We start from the raw sequence: 25,164 nt of genomic DNA, 5'->3' as shown, positions 1-25,164 counted from the left end.
TCATTTTGTGAATGAATAGTTTTAGACTGATGTGCTTTTTTTTTAATGCAGTGGCAAATGAAGATGGAGAGAACTCCAGAAGACCCCAGGCCAGTTTTTCACGTGAGTAAAACATTCACTTTATTACTGTCAGTATAAAGTAGTCTCTCCATTAAAACCGCTGCATCCAATTACACCATTAATTGTGGTAATTGGATATGAGGAGCAGATTTATGAGCAGCTTATTGGAAGGAAGATGGAAGGACATTAAAGGAAAAAAAATACTTTTCCTTTAGTTTGATATCTTTGAAAATCTTACAGATTGATCGTTTGAGATGTTTGTAAGGAAAAATGCTGGTAAACTTTTCTCTGTAGGGTTGCTTTTATAGCTTTAAGTTTCCTGAAAAGCCACACCAACACTGACTTTATCAATCCACCAGGGGGCAGCCTTACCAAAGTATTGAATTTCCTTTGCCAGGCGACTTTTATTAGGAAATCCTGTACTGAAACTACCCTATCATACAGGAACCTGAAGGAAAAAAAGATGAATAAAATAAACACTTTTTTTTTAAAAGGGTCAAAGTCCCAAAGTGCTTTGTGGAACGCCATCACAGCAGGAATGGGCATCAAAGAAAAGGAGCAGAAGGACCTTCTGAGTGACCCGCGCAGTCCTGAGGAGATTCTGGCTGAAGATCCTCCAGCGTCGGATGAGCCGGAAGCCACAGAGAAAACCGCCATCAGGTTTGATGCCGTCAGCCGGTCTCAGTGCAAAGGCCAACATGTTTTTGATCACCTGCAGCTCAATAGAAACCGTTCAGTTAGGTTGCAGTGACATCGGCCTCCAGCTCCTCATCTGCTCATATTCCTGGAAACACGTCGTTGTGTGGGATCTCTCTGCTTTGGAGTTCTTTTCCTGATTATTAACGTGGGAACGTCTGCTTGATGCCTGCTTGGATCGTTTTTGACATTTACCTCTCTTGATTCACTCTCACATGCGGCGCTAATCCCTCTACGTATGGCTCTTGACCTCCCGGGACTTCATCCTGGTTTATTCCACCTTGATAAGAAAGACTTCAGACCAGCATTAGCATCACCGCCTGGCTTTTAACGCCTGATTCCAATTAACCTTCGTGGCTCCAGACAACGTGACAAATGCCGCAGGAGGCAAAAATTAAAACATTTTGTCACAGTATAATGAAAATACTCCAGCCTGTAACCTTCTAAAGATTTGCAGATCAAGTATTAATTATTTTCCTTGTTGATTTGATCACATCAGTGTAAAAATCTTTTGATTTACCTCAGTAAGGGACTGTAGAAATCTCATTTTAGTGTTTTTGTTGTTGTTGTTGTCTTTTCTAATCTGCTACTTCTCTGTGCTATCGCAAATTACAGGGTAGTCGTTCTTGGCAATAGTTTCTCCCCCGAGTGCAGATCCTTTTCCAGAGTAGGGTGGTGACAAATAGAAGGTGATTTTCCACTTGGCTGGACACAGCCTGCTCTTTTATTTAACAGCCAAAAGCACAGTCCACAGAGGAAACGGCTCATTTGTCCATGAAGACAATGACTCAGTCGTACAGAGTTTTGGTAAAACAACCACACAACTATGACTATAGAAAATGAAATCTGCAGCTCGATGAAACGGTTTAAACAGAACAACAGCCTCCAGTTTTCAGAGAACAAAGAATGTTTCCTGTCAAACAAACGTTAAACTCCTTGCCAGAGCAATCCCACTTAAGCCCGGGTTCGTCTTCATCCATGCCAGCAGTGGGTAATTGAGGGCAAATCCACTGGATCATAAGGATCTACAACCCACTGATAAATGTCAAGATTATAATCCAGGATGATTAAATGATTTTAGAAGCAGCGTAATCCATACACTGATGTGTCACCTCTATGGACGGGGCTCACTGCGCTTCCCAGATGATGAGAATTAGAGTGTTTACGTGAATGGAGGATGATCACATGACCTGCTATAATCGCATGTGCATAAAAGAAGAGCTAGGTTGGGCGTTTAAAAAAAAAAATAGCGGTGAGGATATTCCTGAACTGCACTGAAATCCAGGGTAGTGGGTAGGCCCAGACTATATAGTTGTTTAGGGGCTACAGAATAGAGAGAGAATATGGACGTATTCTCCTAAAACACTCAACGTTTCTGATGGGAGATGCCCTTGTAAAATGCTAACTGATAAAGTATTGATGGGTAGATAAATACGCTTTAGTCTTTCACTCCACAAACAAAAAAAAATAGATAAGTTAAATTATAAACCATCTTTAACATCTTGACAATCTGTCAAAAAACAGCTAACTCTTTTAAACGACACCCTTCATCACCCCTCTCCCTCTTGGCTCAATGGTTTCTTCCAGACCCTTAAATGGATGTTCAGTTTACTGATGGGACATTTTCCAAAACACTGGTCGGACAATAAAGCCCGTTGAGTAAATGTTGTTAGGCTTCAGCACCATGCAGATCTAGATTCAGATTAACTGATTCACTCTTCAAACTTCTGGGTTTCTGTTGATCCACCTGCAGCACACCTGTGTGGTTTGAGGTCCAAATCCATGAAACATTAAAGGTTACAGCAATGTTTGATGAATCAAGACGGTGGCTGTGCCAGGATTCCCACCCTGCTCGCTAACCCCTAAAAGACCAGATAGGGCAGAACTTTCCAGCGCTCTGACTTTAGCTTAATTCACTTTTTTTTTAAAAGCCATATATGATGTAATCTGTTTGCTTAACCCTTGTGCTGTCCTAGATGACCCCACCCTTACATTGACGTGTTCTCCCTACCATGACAAAGGTGGATAAAGGTGGAAATATTTCATGTAATCCATGGACACCAGTGAAGATCACAAATCATTGAAGAAAAAAGGTTCAGAGCACTGTCTAGTGGGTCTAGATGACCCCACTCCCAATGTTAACATGCCTAGGATAGCACAAGGGTTAAACAATACCTCAGTTAATTAAAACATTTTACAAAGACTAGTTATGAATCCACTCAGAATTTCTGATGATAAAATTTGGGGGATTTATGAAAAAATAGATTTAAATAATAATAAAAAAAGAAAAATAGTTTAAATTCAATGGATCGTGTTCTATTTTTGCCAATCCATATTCGCCAATTGTAGATTGGGAAAATGTCGACTGTGCACTCAGGAGTAGTGATTATGGAGGGAATTTAGATGTAACTATCATTTAAAATAATGTACTTCAATGGCAAACATGCTTAGTTTTATTGTTTCAAATTTACCATTATTACATCGTTATGATTTTTTTTTCATCTTCATTTTTACTCAAGATAAACAAAATTTGTATTAAACGAAAATGAATAAAATGTGAAACTAATAAAATGATCACATCAACAAAAAACCTTCTGATAAACTAAATATTTAATGTTTTTCATAGATTTCTCTTAATTTTAAACATATCAATAGATTACTGTACAGTAAATGTTCAAGGTTATTTTTGTTTATTTCTCACTTTTTTGTATTTTTTTTGCCAGCAAACAATTGCATGAAAACGCTACCAATTACTGTAAGCAGTCAAAGTTTAAGTCAGACGCTCCTCACGATCCATGAGAAGATTTATGGGATGGTTAATTGGACGGCGTGAACTTTCCAGTTGATTAAGCCGGCCGTCTCCGCGGCGACAGCCCGCAGTCTCTGAAGCTGACCCCTGGTTTGGCTGCAGCAGCAGGTTCAGAGCTTCCCGCAGACAGCGACAAGCTCCATGACCGGCCTCACTGAGCGGCTAATGAGGCTCCGCCTGACCAAAGTGACTGGAAGTACAAAGAGCGGCAGCGCCGCCGTTGATCTCAATGATTGCACTTTGACATCCTTTTTTGGTAACATACTTATCATAGCTATTATTTTCTTTTTTTAAACTGTGTAGATAAATATTCTAAACATACATTAGGGGCATTTCTTAGAATCTGCCCTCCCTCTCACCCCACATGTCTTGACCTCATTCTAGTGTATTCACTTGGCCCATATAGCAGCTTTTAAATGCACTCTCTGGATTATAACCCACTCATCCATGACATGAATGCTCCTCTCTTTGCGGGTGTTGCTTCCTTAACAGCGTATGCAATTTTATTTTTACATTTAAAAAAATATACATATACAGTACAGACCAACAGTTTGGACACACCTTCTCATTCAAAGAGTTTTCTTTATTTTCACGACTATGAAAATTGTAGATTCAAACTGAAGGCATTAAACTATGAATTAACACATGTGGAATTATATACATAACAAAAAAGTATAAAACAATTGAAAATATGTTATATTGTAGGTTTTTCATAGTAGATTTGATTACTGCTTTGTACACCCTTGGCATTCTCTTGATGAGCTTCCAGAGGTAGTCACCTGAAATGGTCTTCCAACAGCCTTGAAGGAGTTCCCAGAGATGCTTAGCACTTGTTGGCCCTTTGACCTTCTAGTCCAGCTCACCCCAAACCATCTGGATTGGGTTCAGGTCAGGTGACTGTGGAGGCCAGGTCATCTGGCGCGCCCCCCCCCCCATCACTGTCCTTCTTAGTCACATAGCCCTTACACAGCCTGGAGGTGTGTTTGGGGTCAATGTCGTGTTGAAAAATAAATGATGGTCCAACTAAACACAAACCGGATGGAATAGCTGCTACTAGATGCTGTGGTAGCCATGCTGGTTCAGTATGCCTTCAATCTGGAATAAATCCCCAACAGTGTCACCAGCAAAGCACCCCCACACCATCACACCTCCTCCTCCATGCCTCCTCCAGGCATGTAGAGTCCATCCGTTCACCTTTTCTGCGTGGCACAAAGACACGGTGGTTGGAACCAAAAATCTCCTATTTGGACTCGTCAGAACAAAGCCCAGATTTCCACTGGTCTAATGTCCATTCCTTGTGTTCTTTAGTCCAAACAAGTCTCTTCTGCTTGTTGCCTTTCTTCAGCAGTGGTTTCCTTGCAGATATTCTAGCATGAAGGCCTGACTCACACAGTCTCCTTTGAACAGTTGTTGTAGAGATGTGTCTGCTGCTAGAACTCTGTGTGCCATTGACCTGCTCTCTAATCTGAGCTGCTGTTAACCTGCCAGTTCTGAGGCTGCTGACTCGGATGAACTGATCCTCTGCAGCAGAGGTGACTCTTGGTCCTCCTTTCCTGTTTCTGTGAGCCAGTTTCTTTGTAGCGCTTGATGGTTTTTGTGACTGCACTTGTGGACACTTTCAAAGTTTTCCCGATTTTTATATATATCAACATAGTTAAAAGTTAAATTGAAAATGTGCAACAGAAATTCATAAAATACTATATAGCCAAAGCTATTCCTTTATCTTAATTTCGACATAAAATGCTGGTAAAGTTGTTTATTGATCTCTAGCTGAATAATAGCTGAAAGTAAAACCTGTTACATTTATTCTTTGAGGGACAATAAACACTAAATGATATAAAGTTTGTGGCTCAGGTGTTAGAGTAGCAGATCCTCCGAACCCGTCATGCGCCAAACTGTTGATAAGGGATGACAAAGACGGTCGCGTTTTCTCCCTGATGTGTTTCGTGACTGTATAAGAGCAGTCATGACATAGAAAAAAGTGCTGCACGTGTGAAACTGAGCCGAGGAAGCATTGGTGAGGGTGCAACTGTGAACGGGTGGAGGGGAAACGTGTCAAAGTATTTGCAGAGTTAGAGAAGTTTGGAGACGCCAACGCAGTTCATCATTTCACGGAAGTTCTCAGCAGACGGACTGGAGTCAAATCAGGATCATCTTAGGGCGAATAAAAAGCAGAAAAAATTATAAATTTAACCCAAAAATTGAAAAGAAAACTGTAAAAAACTAAAAAGTACACATTGTGTCAATTCAGCTTAATCAGCTAATTGATTTCCATTCCTACGAAAGTGGGTTGAAATAAACTGATTTGAATAAAATTGGAAGACACCATTTGGATTGAGACTCAACCGGTTTACTGAAGGGTTTTATGTTGGTTTACTCCAACATAAAATCGACCAATCACAGTGGATACAGACATGTGACGCAGCAGAAACGGATCAGTCCGTCATTCCAGTCCAATGTGTGGAAAGACTTTGAATAAAGTCATGTGACCATCCAGTGTCTAGAATGTTCTAAGAATGTTCCCTTTGGATTCTTTGGATGTGGAAAAACAACAGTGGTGAACTTTAGGAAACTAACATGTGAATGGATTTGACATTCATGCTTGCTGACTTGTTTGTATTTAATTTACACTTGATATTTCTTGATTACATAGGCAGTGCCAACAGCAGACGCAGTTCTGCATCAGAAATGACGTGACCATAACTTCTATCACCTGATGTCAATCAAGTCCCGGTAGCCAATGGACTCAGAGCCCCACCCCCACGTCAAATTAGGATCAGCTATAAAAAAAACAAAAAAGTCTGAGTTAAAACGGCAAAATGAGGACTGGAAGTGAAGAAGAAGAGAAACGAAAAAAACAGATGTTAAAATTACAAAACAGCAGCTGTCACTAATAAATATTATTTTTCATTTCAACAGTTTTAATTTGTCTTTTAAGTTTTAATTTTACCCCCCCCCCACACACACATTTTCAATATTTCTTTGAAGTTTACAATATGAACATTTATGTTTGAAACTTTAAATATTCCAGTTTTTATTTTTCTAATTTTCAATCTTGTTTTTCCTTCACTTTAAGCTGACCCACACATAATACACATAAAGGGTATTCGTGCTCCGTCGGTCCATGTTTAGCTTCCATGTTTACCTTCCGCACAGCCTTCATTGATGTTTCGGTTCCCTCCTTCAGGAAACTGGTGGCTCACCAGCTGACATAACGATGACACATCTGCCAGCAGTTTTTTTAGGGTCAAACATGCAAATTCATTCATGAGCTGACGAGAAGCTCGGCTGAAACGGATACGCCTAATCCCAACTCACACCTCTCCACCTGTGCAGCTATATTTACCTGAGTCTGGCTGCAGGTCTGAGGTCACAGCGAGGACAGCTCAGCTCGTCATCATCAGCCTTTATTTAACCAATCTGGATCTCATTTGCAGCGGTGACCTGACCCAAAGGTCTGTGTTCTATTCTTGTTACCTTTGGTGCTAATTTGTGAGGCAGATTTAGCTAAATGTTTAAGCGAATTCCCTCGACACTTAAATGACTGGAGCCAGTGTTAACACGTTTACTAAGGACTGTCTTTTTAATCCTCATTTCCTAGTATTTGAATCAGTTTCATTTTTTTGTTTTTCATTTCAAACTTAAGTTTTCTGTTAGCATCAAATTTGATTCATTTGTTGCATTTCTTAGAGACACAACGTTGGGTAAACTGTGATTCATTTAAATCAACTTATTTTTATTATTTACTAACAAGACTGACTGTTTCTAATTAACAAAACAATTATTAAAACAATTACAAATTTAGAATTTATAATGGTATTAATTTTAATTAGAAGGAGCTGCATTTCCAGAAGAAAATGGAGGGTTGAATGCTATATTACTAAATGAAAAGGAACTTTTCTTTCTGTACCATGGATTTCCCATGTATTTCAATGGAGGGAAAAATCCTGGAATATCTGGAGAGATCAAGGATGTGAAGGACCAAAAGTCAAAGCTGGAAAAAGCTGAAAGAGCTGAACATTTTAACAGCTGAATGGTTAAAATAGCTGAAAAATTCTAGGAGGAGTGAAGCAGAAAAAATGGCGGAAGATACTAGAATAAAGAAATGAATAAAAAGAAACAGGAAATCATCTAGCAGTCCATCATTAATTATTTGATTAGTCAGACGTAGCTGCAGAATTCTTCTGGGATGGTTTTCTTTGCTCCACACTTCGCTCTCTTTTCTGTCAGGATCCGTTTTGGTAACACAGTCGTAGAAAAAGCTGCTTTGTTCCACCTTGATAGCTCCAGAAATACATACAGTTTCATGGTTGAGTGGCCCCATTTTCTCCTATACCTTTCTTTGCAGCGCTTCTATAGAAATTTGTGACATTATATTTAATGACAAATGGCCTCCGCATAAAAATGCAGTCATTTTGTGAAAAACCCTTCGATATTTGGATCTATCGCTATATCCATCGGCCTGAAACCTGAAATGAGGTATACATTTTTCATGTCCCTCCGACTGGCCGGAGCTGCTAATGTCTGGATTTGATGTGTGGAAGCAGAGACAAGAATACCTTTGAATGTCCACCGGGTCCGTTTTGAATATATTTGTAATAAAAAAGATCAGGACGTTTGAAGAAACGAAAGCAGTTTAAGCCCTTCTGCGTTTTTTTCTAGACTTTCAGACAAACTATGATTTTCTTTTTTCTTTTCTGGTGGATCCTTTCTGAAGATTTGATGTGGCCTCTGAGCTTTCCTCCCTTTAAATCCTTCATTCTCTTCTCTGTTTACACTTCATGCACATATTAGTCTGTGGTTAATTACTCCCACCTTTGCTGTTGGATGGCAACAATGAAGCCTGGCATGTGAAAAAAACACCTTTTGTGTTTTTCACATTTATGAAGCCCAGAGCTAAGACGGTTACAAAGCGCTGCTGTTTTAGTCCAGGAAGAAACATAATTATAACATTCTTTGAGTCTTTAAAGGCCACATCTCTGTTAGTGTGGCTGCCCTCATGGTTCTACTAGTTTTTACACCAAATGAGCTTTTGTCTAGATAGAGTTTGAACAGTTTTAAGTTTATGCCACTGTCTCAAATACAACTGCCACCGATGGGGAGAAATCGGCAGAATCTTCGAGATTTCATGCCGCCGCCTGATTAAAAAAAGAAATAAATAAATGTTGGTGTGGTCATGAATGTAGATGGCGGGCATCAGGCAGGGCCGGTGGCAGCCGGATCGTCAGCCAGGAGCAGCTCTGACTGAACAATGTGTAAACGTCTGCGGACGGCCGCCGTCCATATCAAGTGCCACTGGCCGCCAGTCAGGGGGTAGATACAAACTTCATCTTCTTCGCCCTTCTTGTGCACATTGCTCTTCTTCTATGATTATTGCAGCAAAGACGATATTCTGTCATGATGAGTTCTGTGCGGCATCAATGCCGTCTCCCCATCTGGACCCCCTGGTGGCCGCGTCCAGTCATCACAGGGCCTCCCGGCCCATGTCACCAGCCCCTGTCGAGCCCTGCTTTGCTACTGTACTATTTCTAACAATCGGATGGTGGCAGTATGACGGCAGCTCGATTTTTGGGGACCTTGGAGACCCTTCTTTTAGTCAATGACTGCGTGGCTGGCTTCCTGCCACCCACCTGTCACCGGAATGCCACCGCGCGGCCTCCAAATGGACCCGGGAGGCCACGGGCCGATGACAAAAAAATCGTCCGGTCGGCGTAATATTTTAACTTTTTCTTAAAAGCTGAAAAGTAGCTGAAAAACTTTCATTTTGGTCATCGTGTGGCGGCTATTCGGGAGCCCTTTCTTGACTTTCCTCGGTTTAGATCTTTTTAACATTAAACATTAACATTAAAGCCCAAAATAGTTATGTAATTTTATAAAGAATTACTTTGTGTCTTCACCAAACTCATGATTTGACACTTAAGGGTGAATTTTAAGGGACATTAAAGAGAGCTATGGGATGACTTCAGGCCATCAGCTGCAGCATCTATAGAAGAACGGCATCTTTGTCCTTGAAAGAACATCTCAGACAATCTTGTGTTCATCACATTTAGGCGTTAACACGGCGTGGCCGTCATCGCCGGGTCTCTGTCCCAGAGCTGTTTTCGTGCAAAATGAATCCAAAGAAGAGCGAGGAAAAAAAGCGGGAAAAGAAAGCCATTATCTGCAGTGAAACATGTTCTGCACACCAACGTGAGCTGAAAGACTCAGTGAAGGACGCTGCCCTGAAACCTTCTGACCCAAACACTGCAGCTGCACGAGGACCACATTACTTTAAAAATACTTTTATCTGATGAAACTGCTGCTGAAATGGCCAAAATTACAACTTTTTGGAAGAAAGGGGAAGCCTCTGCAGGAATCAGCTGATGTGAAACACTAAAACTTTTCATGAGAAGAGATGAAAAACAATATGAAAGGATGTGAAAATTGTATATTAAGAGCTTCCTCTTTGAGTAACGTTTTCTTAGCTGAGGTTCACTTTTTCCTTGAATAAAGTCACAAGGCAACTGAAACTGTGAAAAAAGAGAAACTGTGGAGTCTGTATTGACGATGTTTTAAAAACGTGTCTGTAGGCCACTTAACTTTAATTCTGGTTATTTAATTTTGTTACTTATATTTAAACATAGTCAAAAAGAAATTCCAAAGTGCTTGAGACAGAATTTGTCAATTCTTTTGATCACCAAACACAAACCTTGAAGGAGAACTAAATTGTTCACCACGACGATTTAAAACTGTTAAAACAGGAAGAAATTTGCGTTTGTTGTGCTTTATGACAGTTAACCGTAGCTTAGTAAGATATGCTGTCTCAATAACCCAATGAATCATGGGAGATGTAGTGAAAACAAATGGTGACGTTGATGCCAGGCAGACTAACATCTCAGAGGTTCATTATTTTGTGAACGTGTTCTAAGTTCTGACGGCAGATCCCCGGGTAGCTGCATCGCTGAACATCTTTAGCCAATGTTTCTGTTGTAACTGAGACCGTGAACCATGTCGGCACAAAGAAGTGAGGCCGTTAACGATGACTGTTTTTTTCAGATTGATGACATATGTGATTAAGCCACCAAGAATGATCGGTGGAGACAATTTAAGGGATTGAAATTTTTCCAAAATAAGAGCAATTGGCTAAAGTTGCGGCAAAAACGCTGTGCAGCCGTTCTTATCAAAGTATCTTAAATAGAAACCAAATCTTTTACAATCTTTCATATTCCTAACTATGATGTAAAACCTCAACCTGTTTGGATGAACACAGCGTTGATATCCTGGTAATGGAGACTATTTCTTAGTTTATTCAGGCGAAATGGAATAACTTCTCACGCCACACTGGTATTTTTCAACATTGGTTCGAAACACATTGGTGTTGATGTTCTACGGGCTTTGGGTCGGCTTCTCGCGTGCTTGTTAAATGAGGGCTCTGCACGCTCTGTCTCCACGGTGAGCAAAACCATCTTCAGTTCAAGTGACCCGTAAAGTGGAGGCCGGCGCTGAAGTGCAGATGGTTTTTACCTTACATGGAAGCAGAGACCTGCTTCACAAGCTGCATTTGGGCTTTAACCCGCTGGTCTTGTGACGCAACACATTGCTTTTGCAGTTAGCAGGGATAACTCAAAGTTAAAAAAAAAGAAAGGGAAAAAGTTTGGGATGGATGAAGGACTCTTTGTCTGGAGCTAGTATTAAGAAATGTAAAAATTCAACTTTTTTTTGGTCAAGAATCCCAGAAACATTGGTTGATGTGAGAAATGCAACAAAAAATTCTGTTTTTTTCTTCTTACTGAGTGTTTCCTGTGACCTGTGTGGACCCGCGAGGTCCCTGCCCTCGTGGTTTGTACTTGTGCTAAACCCATAATACGCACAAGAAAAATTATAGCTGTCTTAAATGGCCAGATTCAAAAACGGGCAATCATGGTGACAAAAAAGCATGCGATAATTGATTATGAGTACTTAAAAGCTAATTTTCCCCCCAAAGCAGTCATTTTGGTGCACTTTTAAGATGCAAACTGTGACAGCAGAAACTGCTGTTACAAAAGGTCGGTGTTCAAAAAGGCATTTAGGATGTTTTTTTCAGAGTCAGATGTTCAAGGAGATAAAAGCTTCTGCATTCTCTAAGCCTTCATGACCGAGATCAACGTTGCTGAGTTCCACAAAGTGCCTCAGAAACATGTGTTGGTAACCTGTGACAAGCCAAGCATCAAATTTCAACTTTCTTTCCACCTGTAATGTCAATTTACCTGAAACTCCCCAGGGCTGAGAATACCACCACAAGGCCGAGATAAAAGGTGGACATAAGAAAGGCGGCCGGAAAGAGAAAGAAATTGAAAAAGAAAGACGGTGACATGGGTGAGTGCACCTTTGAAAACACCGGCGGGCTCATGGCACTCACACAGATCTTTTTTTCCTTCCCTCTCACCAAGAAACCATCTCAGTAGATGAAAGCATGAGCCGTTTGAGGTGGCGCCTTGGCATTATCCTGCATCCTGCATCAACTAATTGAAAAACCCAAGAGGATGGCAGGGGGCTCGCGGAGAAACCAGGGTCTGGGTTGAGTCATCTTTGCAAGATTTGTTTTAAGAAAAGAGCAGCCGTATGACAGCGCAGGAAGAGTTTAGTCATGAAGAGTATATGATTACTTTACAACACAATCTGTTTTAAGTGTTGTAGTGGATTACATCTCCTCAGATTGCCATGCATGCGAGGAGCGCTGGCGTTTTATTCTGAAAAATGCTCATAAGCATAAGCTTTGCAATCCCTGCCATGCAAAGAGCTGCCTCTTTAGTTCACTTCCCAGCGCTCTGTCTGCAAGCAGGGCACTGAGGCATCATCTGGTTTCTGCTGTTTCGTCACAAAGAAGACATTGAGAGAGACACATTTATTTCGGTAATGTTAAACACACAAACATTGACACTGAACAATGTCAACATAAACATTGCACAAAATTAACCGAAAAAGGTGTCGGGTAAAGCCAAGGCTTACTTCCCCGACCCTGATTACAAACAAACAAAAAAGACATTCCTTTCATATAGTTAGCTTAAAAATGCAGGAAGCAAAATGGAGAAGTCACAATTTTGTGTGATAATGCTTTTATTTGTGAGATTGAATATAGGTCGGTCCCCAATGTGCTCAATGGATCAAAGTAATCTCTGTCAAATCAGTGTCACTGCTCGGCCTGCATGCTATTTAATCCCGCTTTGGCATGGGTTTTAATATGTTCTACTGCAAATGTACCATCCACATCTCAGATTAAGATTCAGCAGATAAAAAACTAAAAACAAACAAACTTGAAGCTGTTAAATTCTAACATCTTTATTGTTTGAAATATTCCTTTTACATTTGAAATATGTTTTTATTCGTTCATTTTAACATTGTCTCATTTCTTAAGATGTAATAAAGCATTTTCTCTGCAACTGAATCTTAAGCACCCACTCCAAAGGCAAAGGTATTTTTAACATATATATGTATTTATATGTGTATAAATATATATATTTATACACAAACAACCTTTTTTCATCTGACGTTTGAAACACTTGTTAAGTAAAAACTACAATCCGCAGAGCATAAACTTCCTGCTCCGCCCCTTTCTGATGCATCCACCTGCAGTCAAATAGATCCATGAACGTCTCCAAGCTGGAACCTGGATCTACACTGTGTGGCTGGGCATCTCTGATATCGCTCGCCATTTTTGTTGGGGGAAATGAGGGCAGGCTCACTTTAGCTCAGAGGTGAATTTGTAATGAACACCTGCTGCTCTGCAGAAACTATGTCCTAGAAAACCCCTACATGTTTTTAGATTTTGGTTTAAAACGGCATAGTCATAATGAAATGACCACTGGGAAAGCTTTGAAAATAGGGACTTTAAGAAAACAAAGAGACTCTTGTTTCAACAATTGTCTTTTTGTTCTGTCTTGCAAGAAAATATAATAATGTTAAGAAAGTTTTTCAATAGCAACAAAATAAAATATGTCTTAGTGACTTGAATTTTTTCTTAAAATAAGAATTCTTCATTTTTCTTTGAGTTTTTTTTTTTAAATAAAGACAATTTTTTATATTGAAGGAATGTATTTGTTTCTAGTGGGGCAGTTTCTGCGGTGTTTGTAAAGCTCTCAAAAGGTTTTGCCCTCTCGTCCATCTGTGTCCTCGTTCATCCTCCTCCCTCACTCCCTGTGTTTTTTTTTTTTTCCCCACTGGATGGAACAGCACATCATTACTGCTCAGACTCCTCCTTCTTTTTTTTTAACTGGTGCTGTTTCTCCTCCCTCTTGTGTGGAGATCTCGGCAGAGAGCGTTAATCCCGGATTGCGCTGCCCAGCCGTCTGCATCCCGTCGTTGCTGGGAGAGCATGGCACGGCTCCAGGACCCCTGTGCTCTCGCAGGAGAGAAGTGAAAGCATAACAGGGACAGGGTGAGGAGGAGGAGGAGGAGGAGGAAGAGGTGGACTGTGTCACAGCTGCTCTGGGAGTCACTGACTTTCAGTGTCACTTACTCTCTGTCACTACTGGAGAGGGAAAAAAAAGGGAGGATGGCAGGCGGTTTGTCTCAGCTGTGGTTGCAAATGTGAGGGAGAAGACCTCGGTGACATCCTGGCTTTCACCCCACTGCAGCCTCCACTCCGTGTCGCTTTTCTCTCGCTGCTCGAGCTTAACAAGGGATTAAACTCCAGCTTTCTTCCCGCCGTTCGCCGTTTTGTCTGGAACTCTGTGACATGGAGTCGCCCACCAAAGAAATAGAGGAGTTTGAAAGTACTGCCCTGAAGTACCTCCAACCAGAGCAGATAGAGAAAATCTGGCTCCGGCTACGAGGACTGTGAGTATAAATGCTCTGGCTTATTTTTATAAAATGTACATTAAAGTGTTTATGTTTCTGCATGTCTGTTCAAATGTTTAGTTTACATGTATTATTGGTTGGTAAGTTTAAAAAAAAAGCCAAATGTCCATTTGGATGATTGGAGCTCCTGAAGCTGTTCATGCCAACAGAAATGTCAAATATTGAGTGAAACCGTTCACAACAAATGTGAAATTTGGAGTAACATTGACATTTGAAATAATTACACTTTAATTGTGTTGAGTGATCCATTTTCATTAAACTTCAAATACAGGGTGGCGGAAGTATCATGGTTTGCTGAATTTTGGCTGAAATACTTTTAAATTGTTAAATGAAACAAAGCTAAACAAATAGCAGAGTCTGTTTAAAAAAAGATAAAACCATGAAGCATTATGGGAATAATTTCTTTAGCTAAAACATGTGAAACCACCAACCTCAGGTTCAGTGGATTCTGGAGGGTCTGATGCAAGAATTTACATGTGAGATAAAACCCCAACTATGATTTTAAGAAGAACTTTTAATGGATGTTAGGGAAATAAGAGCAAAATATCTCTTCAATATTTGTTCAAGTTTACAGCACTTATTGTCAACAAATATTTATTTAAGTTGTTTACTTCAGTTTGCTTTTATCTTTTTCACTTTTTTATGGTGTAATGCTCTAATTTAGCAAATAAAAAAATGGAAATAAGGAGATATTTTCAAGTAATTTTTATGTATTTTCCATGCTGGATCACGACTTCTGACTTTTTCCTGTGAAAAAGAAAAAAGAAAAATAGAATTTTTATCTGGAGGTTGCAGCGAGAACATTTTATGTCCTTTCTGTGCTTTTTACTGTGAATGTCTGAAATACATAGTTTTTACCCAAGAGGACTGACAGAATAAAGTAGACCGAGACGTCTGCCAAACTCTCTCTTATGGATCCATTTTGAAATGATCTTTTTTTCCGTCTAATTCTCTGATTAGCCATTGTTTGCGGCGGTGTGCCACAGAGCTTTCCTCGCCATCATCCCCTGCCACGTTCAGTTTCTTCGGATGCTTTCATTGTCTCTTCGATTCGGTCCCCTCCATAACCGTCTGTCTCTTTTGGATAATTGATGGATAGTGAGTCAGATGAATGGAACAGGAGCTGGGCTCTTTTCCTCTTCAGAGATGTGCTGCTGCAGTCTGATGGTCGCTCACCGGGCTCCTGTTGTGTGTCCGACAACACATTAGCCTTTAATCTCACAAAAAGCTTCAGCATGAGGAGAGGGGGGCCCCCGCTCGCAGCCACACTTTACCCTCTACGTGTTCTGATTAGGGACAAACATGGGCGGGATACGAGTCCTGAGATGGGAAAGTTTCGGCGTGCGTGCGATGATGTGGATGAAGGGTTAATGGATGTTCGTTTGAGACGAGTCGCTCATGTGGTCTCATCATTTCCTTGGAGATTTGTTTGGCAGCTGTGTTATTATTTGCGCGAGTGAAGCTATCAAAGCACAGTCTTTGGCAGAGCGAAGACTCCAGTCATCCATGGAAGCACAATCAGAGCATTTGCTTTGGACAATCTCTGTTCTGGTCAACAAACAAGATCTAAGGGGCAGATTTACAGAAATAAAAAGCAGAAAGGAGCTGCCAATCAGAGAAAACATGGCTGGCAGATCTTCCTAGAACTGATCCACAAACACAGACACGACTTGTTCATTTCAATAATGACCAGACCAGTCAACCAGGAGCAGCTCAAATCAGATTATGGTCACAAACTCGATAATCTGCTAATAATCAGGAGCCTGTAATTTACCAGCAACACAGTCGCAGCTTGTTTCTTGTGACAACTCAAGCTTGAACCAGATTACTTCCTGGCTTAACTGTTGAAGAGTCCACTTTTTTGTTCACATCAAACGAGACCACTTGTTGGTTCAACTTTAATTGATTCGTGACTGCCATAAGACTTTGCGTCATGCATGAGCACGGAGGTGGAACCAAGAATACCACGGAGAAATTCCACAAAAAACGAGCAGTGCTGATCTTTGGAGACGTCGATCAAACCGACCACAACAAGAAAATCTGGAAACAAGAGTTTAAACACAGAAAATAAATCTAATCATGTTCGAGTTTAAAGAAAACTTCAATCCTTTGGAAAAACTTTCATGTAACATTACTTAAGGCCACTACGTACAATCTGTGCATTTTCCGTGTATGAAATTTCAGTCCTTCGTGATACATGCGATAATAATAATAATAATAAAAATGGATTGGATTTATCTGCGCTTTTCAAGTCACTCAAAGTTCTTACATTGTGGCCATTATTCATTCACTCCTCATTCATACTTGGTGACGGCATCTACGGTTGTAGCCACAGCTGCCCTGGGGCAGACTGACAGAGGCGTGGCTGCCATTTTGTGCCTACGGCCCCTCTGACCATCACCGGGATCATTCATGCACATTCACACACCAGTGGAGCCACACTGGAGGCAGGGAGGGTGAAATGTCTTGCCCAAGGACACAACGACAGTTGGCTGGGTGGAGCGGGGATCGAACCGCCAACCCTTCGATCATTGGACTACCCGCTCAACCTGAGCCACTGCCGCCCATATATACATAACTCATAAGTGTTTCTTGCGTCCATCATTCGTCGATGTGCTCAGATGTCCGTCGAGCTTTTCGGCCGATGAGTCTTTACATGAATTTGGTTTGGAGCTGTTCAAACTTTTGGGTCGGTTTAGAATTACGCTGCTTACGCGAATTTCCTGTAGTTTATACGCAATTATTTCGCAATTATTTCCCTAATCCTACGCTATTTAAGCGAGATGCATTTATAAATCTGTGGCTTTCCACGACCGTTCCATGTATGTCTAACGGACTTTTCACACACGTACCACCGATGTATAACTTCTATATAGTATATACGGCGCACATATCACATTATAGAATACATGATTGACGAACTAATCACTAATGAATTGTATATAAACAGCACAATAATAAAGCACGCTTCATGCATAATTGGTACATTTTGTGACACGTTCAGAAATTGGCCGATCTTTCACCCCCCCCCAGCACTCTAAATACCCCCTCCCTCTCTCCGGGGAATCAGGTCCCTTACATGGGGTTGTTGCCGCTGCGTAAAAGACGGCTGGGTAAGGCGGGCACGTAAGCGAGTCTGGATGCCTGCTGGGCCCCTCTCACAGATCTCCCCAGCAGCGGCTCCCGCCCGGGGACCCCCGTCTCGGTAGGGCCCCCCCCTGGTGGGCTGCCTCAACTGGGGCCCTGCAGCTGACTTAGAATTGAAGCGGACCAAAGGAATCTGGCTGATAATTAAAACAAAGCATCACGAGGACGCGCGGCGGGAGCTGACCATGGTGCTGACGCGATGTGAGTTCTGCTCAGTGCTCTGAATGTCAAAGGTTTGCGGGTTTTTCGCATATTCTTTGCACACATTTCTTTTTGTACTTCTTCCATGGTTTTAACGTGGTTCATTCGTGATACATCTGTGAAAATTTCACGGAAAGACCACAACTTTCCTCACTTTTTCCACATATATTCACGTATGACCAATATTTATTCGTTGGATATGCGCAAAATGTACATAGCGACTTTGGGAAACAACCTTTAGCAAAAAGTTTATTGTGTTAAGTATACTTGAGTACAAGTATAGTAAATATAGACATGTAGTTTTGGAAGTACACTAACTGAAAACTTCTTCAGATGGTATAAAAAACTAAACTTCATACAATGCCTCACTTTTAGCATTGACTATGCATACTTGTATTCTCTAATAGACTATTTTTTGCTAAGGGATCTTTTTTTACTCATATTTAAGATCAAATAAAACATTTTTTAGGAATAAATTACAAGAACTAAATATTTAGCATAAATATTTTTAATTGGACAACTAAATGTATCAGAATTTTAAAAATATTGCCCCTTAAATTGAATTTTTTACTTTTTAAAGAGACAATTAAAAAAAAAGACATTTATTTACTCCTCGAAGCATTTCCTGATTTTTATCTGCTTTTTATTATTTCGTTGTTTCTATGATGAATACAATATTCAGGAACAGACTTTACTGTACGTGTTAAAGATCTGCAAACCCGTTTATTTAAATCTAAATCAATTATTCATTGCAATAAATTGATCATCTCTTTACAACAGAGTTTGCTTAAAGCTAAATCAATGTGGATTTAGCCTGCAGGGAGGATCCAAATAGAACGCTTGCTTCCTGCTGCGCGGCTCTTTCTTATTAATAACAGGGTCTTTATGAATTCTATAAAACTAAACATCTGCCCATGATAACAAGTTTAAGGAAAAAACTTTCCTAAAAACCCCTGAATTCAGATCTTGTGTGTTCCTTTTCTACACATTTAAATACATCTAAATGTGTATACAATTAAAAACATTTATTTTTAATTCTATACATATTTATCAAAAAAGTTGAATACCTTCACTGGTTTGTTTTTCATTTCTAATGTTACACAACCAGTGTTGATGTCTAAGTGCTTTTTGTTGTTTAAAGGTTGGAAATCTTTTTATCTTTTTATTTGTCCTGTCCATCAGCATTGTGAAAACTTTAAACTTTGACTTTCTCTGAAGTTTTAGAGGGGAAAGTCTGGTAAAATGACAAGACACATGACACAAAGTTAAATTAGCAAAAGCAACATAAAAAGTAAAGTGATTAAAAACGTTGAGCTTAAGTATATTAAGCAGATCGCTGTGAAACTACAACGTCTGACCATTGTCCGCTTTCAGTGACCAAAGCGCCTGACAAATCCTCACTCATTTGACTTTTGATATTTTAAATGGTTCATGATTGACTTTGATTAAAACATGTTAAAGCCTGTTAAAAAAAAAAGGTCCAAATTATGATTCCTACACCACTGTGCTTCAAGCTAGTAACAAGTTGTTGTCTGGTTTGGACCAGCACTTTTGCAAAAATGCCAAATATTTAGACGTTGCTCCCATTTACCCAAATTGTTATTATTATTATTATTATTATTATTATTATTATTGATCGGGCATTTGTTCACATAAACTTTTGTAAGCGGAAAAAAAATACATCTCTTGGAAGGTTTTCCAACACATATGCCCTAGTGTTGTAAAGAGTATTGCTTTTAAAACACAGTTTAAAAATGTTTTTGAATCTTCCATGTTAAATTCACTTCAGTTTAGAACATAACATGAACAAAATGATCTCAGTATTTCTTTTCTAAGTGACTGCCAAACAATTTACTCAGCTATTTTGCAGAGTGATCAACAAAAGTGACACAATTACCAAATGCGTTTGGAAGGTTTTCGTCACTGCAGGCTGTGGAAATCGGTCTTTCTGAACTTGGACGGCAGACAAACGTTATTTAAAGACCAATCTAAAAAATCATTGCCGTCATTCATAAAAGCAGCAATGCAAGCTACAGTCCAATATTAATTTTACATTTGTGATAGTATTCTCAAACATTTCATATGTACTTTTACTAATGGACGACCTAATAATTATGGCTTGCAGCAGTCCTGGACCAACAGGAGCTGATTCTTTCAGCAATATTTCATTTTTATGCACATTCCAGCAGAGATTTGCAACTGAAACATTCTCAAAAACTCTCCAAAATTTCGATGCACCTAGTACCCAGTGAAAATGATTTTTTTTACACAATAACACCCCCCCCCCCAATAAATAAATAAATAAATTCAAAATCCACTAACAGAACACATGACCCAGATTTCAAAGAAAGTTTTTGAATTATTATGGGATGGCCACAGGGCCTACAGCTTGGCGGTCATTTTGTGATAAAGCGTGAAATTTGGCAATTTCACATTTTTGTACAGAATGGGAAAAGAAACTTGTTCAATCGATCTTCACAAAGTTTCACAGACTTACCACCAGGTTATGTCTACACACACAAGCAAAGCTGTGTTGACCTTTGACCCCAGGACAAGGCTTCCATCTTGTATTTTTTCAGAAAACCTTCTACAAATGTAAACTTTCCCTAGGGTTTTTGATCTATGACCTCCTAACTCCTCGAGCATCATTAAAAAGCTACTCTTTGGGAAAAAAAAAACGAATTCCAAAGAAGTTTGTAGATTTTGAACGCCGTCAGTGGGGTATTACAATATTAAGAATATGAATGTGGTTGACGAAACGTCCGTTGCCAAGGAAATCCAAAAGTTTACTTTTTCGGATTTATCTAAAAATTCCATACATCTGTGCGTCACCCCCAGGGGACCAAAACATTAAATGGTTGCTATGGAGATAAACGCAGGAGAAAAGCATCCATTTGCAAAAAGGTGTCTTTTAATGAATTTATCAGGTGAAGCTCTGACCAGAGTGGCAGATGCAAAGGTGGGGAGGGGGAGGGGCGTGCAGCAGCCACTCAGCCAGTGAGGGCGGGTCAAAGGGTGGCGGCGAGGATGGTTGGTGCCTACAGCTTTAATCCTTTCAGTTGTGGCACTGCATCCTGTCAAGACTGGCAAAAATGTAAAACGATTCTTTAAGGATTAGAAATAAAGCTCTTCTTCCTTCACTTTCGGCTTATCCGATCAGGGGTCGCCACAGCGAAACAACCCTCCCTCGAGGACGAGTTGCATGGTCAGCCTGGCAATGTTTTTACGCCGGATGCCCTTCCTGACGCAACCCTCTCAATGCAACCGGGCTTGGGACCGGCACAGCAGCAGAGAAGGGAATGGGGAGCAGCCCGGATTCGAACCCTGGTTTTATGGACAGAAGGCGCCCAAACCAGCACGAACTAAAGCGGCCCCTAGAAATAAAGCTCTAAGCTCTTAAAAACAAGAGAGAAGATCACCAGGACAGATTTTTTGGTCTCCAGACTACACCCCATCGTAGAAAGGAACAGTGAAACTGCACATAGACGTCATTTACAATAGTAGAAGTGCAGCCTGATGAGTGGTCACGCCGTTAAACTGATATTGGAATGAACGACGGGTGGGGGGAGCCAAGACAGTCAGGGCTCACTAATGGCAAGAAAACATTAGCCTTTCTGCCAGCAATTTAAAAAGCTTGAACAATTTCTATAATGGTTATGTTTTCCTTATGATTTATCGGTGACCTTTGCACAGAAAGGATTATAATTCCTGACAATCATCTTAACAAACGCCTTTATTGTGATTAAGACTGCAGCCAGAATTAGGAAGATCTTCCTGCATAATTTGAAGAAAACAAGCCAAGAAAGCATATATTCTTTTGTTTCTGACCTTTGCAATAAAACCTATGCTTTACAACAGTCCACCTGTCCTATACAGTGGATGGCAGATGATTGATTTATTCTTCTTTTCGGCGCGAACATGCTCTCAGAATTTGTCGATGGGGAGCATCCTCCTTAGCTTGCAGTTTTACACAGTGCTCTAAAAGATTGATAAAGAAAATGACCCAGTAACAAATCAAGTTAAGTGATCTGAGTTTTGCCTGACTTGAATTTAAATCTCCATCTGCAGTCCCCGCAGCAGAAATGGCTCCACCTCCAACCCTCAACCATGCAGTACGGCTGTGTGTCTGTAGATGTTCAGCTTTTAGAGCCCCTCCCCTCACCTCACAGAGGTGTGTGTGGGTTTTGTTTGACTGTGTGCTGTGCTAAAGTTGGCATTTGTGGGTTTATTTGTGCGTATACTATTCATGCCACTTTTAAATGACTAATTGTGAAAATTAGCAACTGCTTTGGCGTTTCCCATGGCTGATATGGAAATGTAACCGCTGGGAAAGAGAGGAACCAAGCCACACGGAAAGACGACGCTTTCATCTGTCTGCAGATAATTGCTGTAAATCTACATGGCTGATTGAACAGCACTTATCTGTGGTTGTTTGGTATTCTGGGCCCAAACTCCATCACTTTATAGGAAAAAAACTTTTTGAAAAAAAGTCCCTGAACTTTGGTTAAATTGTTTATTTCATCCTAATAATGACTCTGCATGATTAGGTATGAGAACAGGATAATTTTAGATTACAGATAACTAGTAATGTAATTACTATGATATGATAACATATTAAGATAATAAAATAATAAGTGTGGTACAAGTCTTAGACTTTGCTGAACATTTAAATAGACTTTCTATGCAGCGGAGGATAAAAGTATTCGATCCCTTAATGTTTTTGTTGGTTCACCCGCTTCATTTAAACAGTGAGAGATGAATAAAAAATAAATACATTGACTTGAAAGAATAAATGTACATTGATTTGCATTTCACTGAAGGAAGGAAGTATTTGAACCCTCTTGATGGGATGACTAGTACTTTGTAGCAAAGTCCCAAATATCAGCACAGAGGTCAGAGGTTTCTTGTAGGATTCTGCAGATATCAGGAGGAATTTTGGTCCACTCTTCTTTACAAATGACTTCTATTTGGCAGCTGTTGCTTGGCAACTCTGAGCTTCAGCTCTCTCCATAGTTTTTCTATATAAGATTGAGATTCTGGCTGGACCACTCCATGACCTTGAAATACCTTTTCTGCTATTCCTTGGTTGCCTTGGCTGTTTTAGGTCATTATCCTGGTGCAAGACCAGAAGATGGTATAAAGCAAAGAACCCCAAACCATAATGTTTCTACCTCCATGCTTGGCAATAAGGATGGTGCTCTTGTGGTCATAGGCAGCATTTCTCTTCCTCCAAACATGACGGGTTGAGTTGATGTCAAAGAGCTCCATGTTGGACTCATCTGACCACAGCACCTTCTCCCAATCTCTCTCTAAATCATGAAGACGTTCAAACTTCAGGCGGGCCTGCACATCTGCTTTCTTAAGCAGTGGGACTTGGTGAGCTCTGCAGGATGTTAATCCATGAAGTAAAGTATCACCGATGGTTTTCTCGATGACTGTGGTTCCAGCTGCTTTAAAATCATCAAACAACTCCTGCCGTGTCGTTTTAGGCCGATTTCTCTCTGTTCTCATAATCATGGAAACCCCACAGGGTCAGATCTGGTTTGGAGCCCCAGACCTGGAGGTGGATTGATGCTCATGTTCAGTTGCACCAACAGTTGTCACTGTAACCCTCAACTTGTTGTTGATGGTTTTGCAGTCCAATCAGGTTCTACTACTACTACTAATAAAATAAAATAAATAATTAAAAACACATAGAAACCTAAAGTACATACACATCCCAAAAGTACAATCAAAATCTATAAATCCACTGAAAGCTCTTTTGTCTTTCCCAAGTTGGAGAGATTGGAGTTTGACTGATGGACTGATCCTGTGGACAGGTGTCTATTGTACAGGTGATTCGGTCACACAGGTGTCTCCAATTGATTAGGAGAGTCTCACTGGTCTGTGTGAACCAGAACGCTTAATGGTTTGTAGGAATGAAATAATTATTTCCCTCAATGAAATGCAAATAATGTATTCATAAAGTCAATTCCTTTGATTGATTTATTAATTTATTTAGTTATGTATTTATTTATTTAATCTCTCACTGTTCAAAGGAACCATTAGGATGGCAACTGTCAGTTTGTTTTTCAATGAAAAACCTACAAAATCATCCAGGGATTAAATACTTATTTCCTACACAATACAAGCAGGATCTGAGAAATCTAAAGAAATAAATACTGTTTCAGACTCTGGAATACCTGCATGACTTTATTCTACATTTGTTATTATAGCTGCTTTGTGCAAGTCCCTGATATTTATTTCCTAAGTAATAACATTAATGACTGTAAACTTCAGTTTAAGTCTATGAATTCTTCTCATTATTCAAATCAGTCGTGTGAAAGTACAGGCTTCCTGTACTAAAAAAGGCTTTTTTAACCCTTTTTTTTCTTTTAAAACATCCTGGAAAACTGGCATGGCTTCAGTCTGGATTGTTCTTGCATGTTTCCTGGTGTTTGTTCCCTTCCTCCTGTCCCTCACAATCTGTATTTGTTTGTTTTTTTCTTCGACAGGCGCAAATACAAGAAGACATCCCAGAGGTAAGACTTGCTGCTGGGACTCTGGACTTCCCTGTTTTTGTCATTCTCACTTCCCGGCCATAATCACACCTGTTCCTTCTCCCTGATTCCTGATGTTTATCTTTACCTGAGGAACTCCCTCTTGAGATTGTTTCCCCTCTAACAAATGTCCTAACTCTGTAAAAAAATAAAAAAATGATTTCCATCAAAGGTTTCTACATCCGTTTCCTTCCTTGGAGAGATGATGCACACCCCCCTTTTTTTGGCTTTTGTTGCTTTGAAGGTCAGCTTGTCATCATTATCCAATAACTAACACCCAGATGCTCAGAAAAAATGATAACAAGGTTTATTATGCTAAACACACAGCTCTCCATATAGCCTGAAGAATGCCTTGAGTGAACATGTTGTCCTCCTCATTACGAGCCTTTCATTTGTTTTGTTCAGACACACTCAGGGGAAATCATGGGGGGACTGAAATGTATTCATTTACAAGACTTAACCATTACTAAAGGATAGGTTGGAAATGCATATTTGAGTATTTGATGTTGGTGTTTGTTGGGTTTTTGGTTTTTTTACCTTTTCTTTTTAAGGTGAAAAAGTCCTGTTATTAATGCATTATCTAAGATCCCTAAACAATCTTGATTGAGCATCAATCTATGCAGAGTCTGCATGAACTATAGACACATTAAATCCTAAAAAAGTACTTTTTTTTTGGTAAATAACCTCAAATGTGACAAAAGTGGATTCTTTTTTAGCTTTTTTCTCATTGACGGCATCTTTGGTTTTCATGATCCCACTTCTGGAAGTGCAAACGTCTTTGCTGGAATCCACCAGGGATGTTAGCATTCATGTGGCGTGCTAGAATGGGTCTGACCGACAGTCACATTACTCACGCCCACTCTGGTCGCCTCTGCGCCTCAAAAGCTTTGCTCTAGT

At 40.1% G+C, this 25,164-nt stretch overlaps 1 protein-coding gene across 9 annotated transcripts in view; it reads left to right on the top strand.

Moving 5' to 3' along the window:
• pde1cb (phosphodiesterase 1C, calmodulin-dependent b) overlaps positions 1 to 25,164 on the top strand; it is a 150,918-nt gene that overhangs the window by 43,576 nt on the left and 82,178 nt on the right. For 6 of the 9 annotated variants that reach the window (XM_078934271.1, XM_078934270.1, XM_078934275.1 and 3 more), the window contains exons 2-3: positions 52 to 102; positions 555 to 720. In XM_078934271.1, coding sequence (XP_078790397.1) covers positions 52 to 102; positions 555 to 720 — 217 coding nt within the window. Of the gene's footprint in view, positions 1 to 51; positions 103 to 554; positions 721 to 13,810; positions 14,360 to 24,222; positions 24,250 to 25,164 lie in introns of those variants that run through there. The other 3 variants (XM_078934276.1, XM_078934277.1, XM_078934278.1) reach the window with 3 other exon arrangements.

This window comes from Oryzias latipes, chromosome 17, assembly GCF_053564925.1.
Source record: "Oryzias latipes strain Hd-rR chromosome 17, Olatipes_Hd-rR_3.1".
Lineage (NCBI taxonomy): Eukaryota > Metazoa > Chordata > Actinopteri > Beloniformes > Adrianichthyidae > Oryzias > Oryzias latipes.
This window is presented reverse-complemented; position numbering and strand designations above follow the sequence as displayed.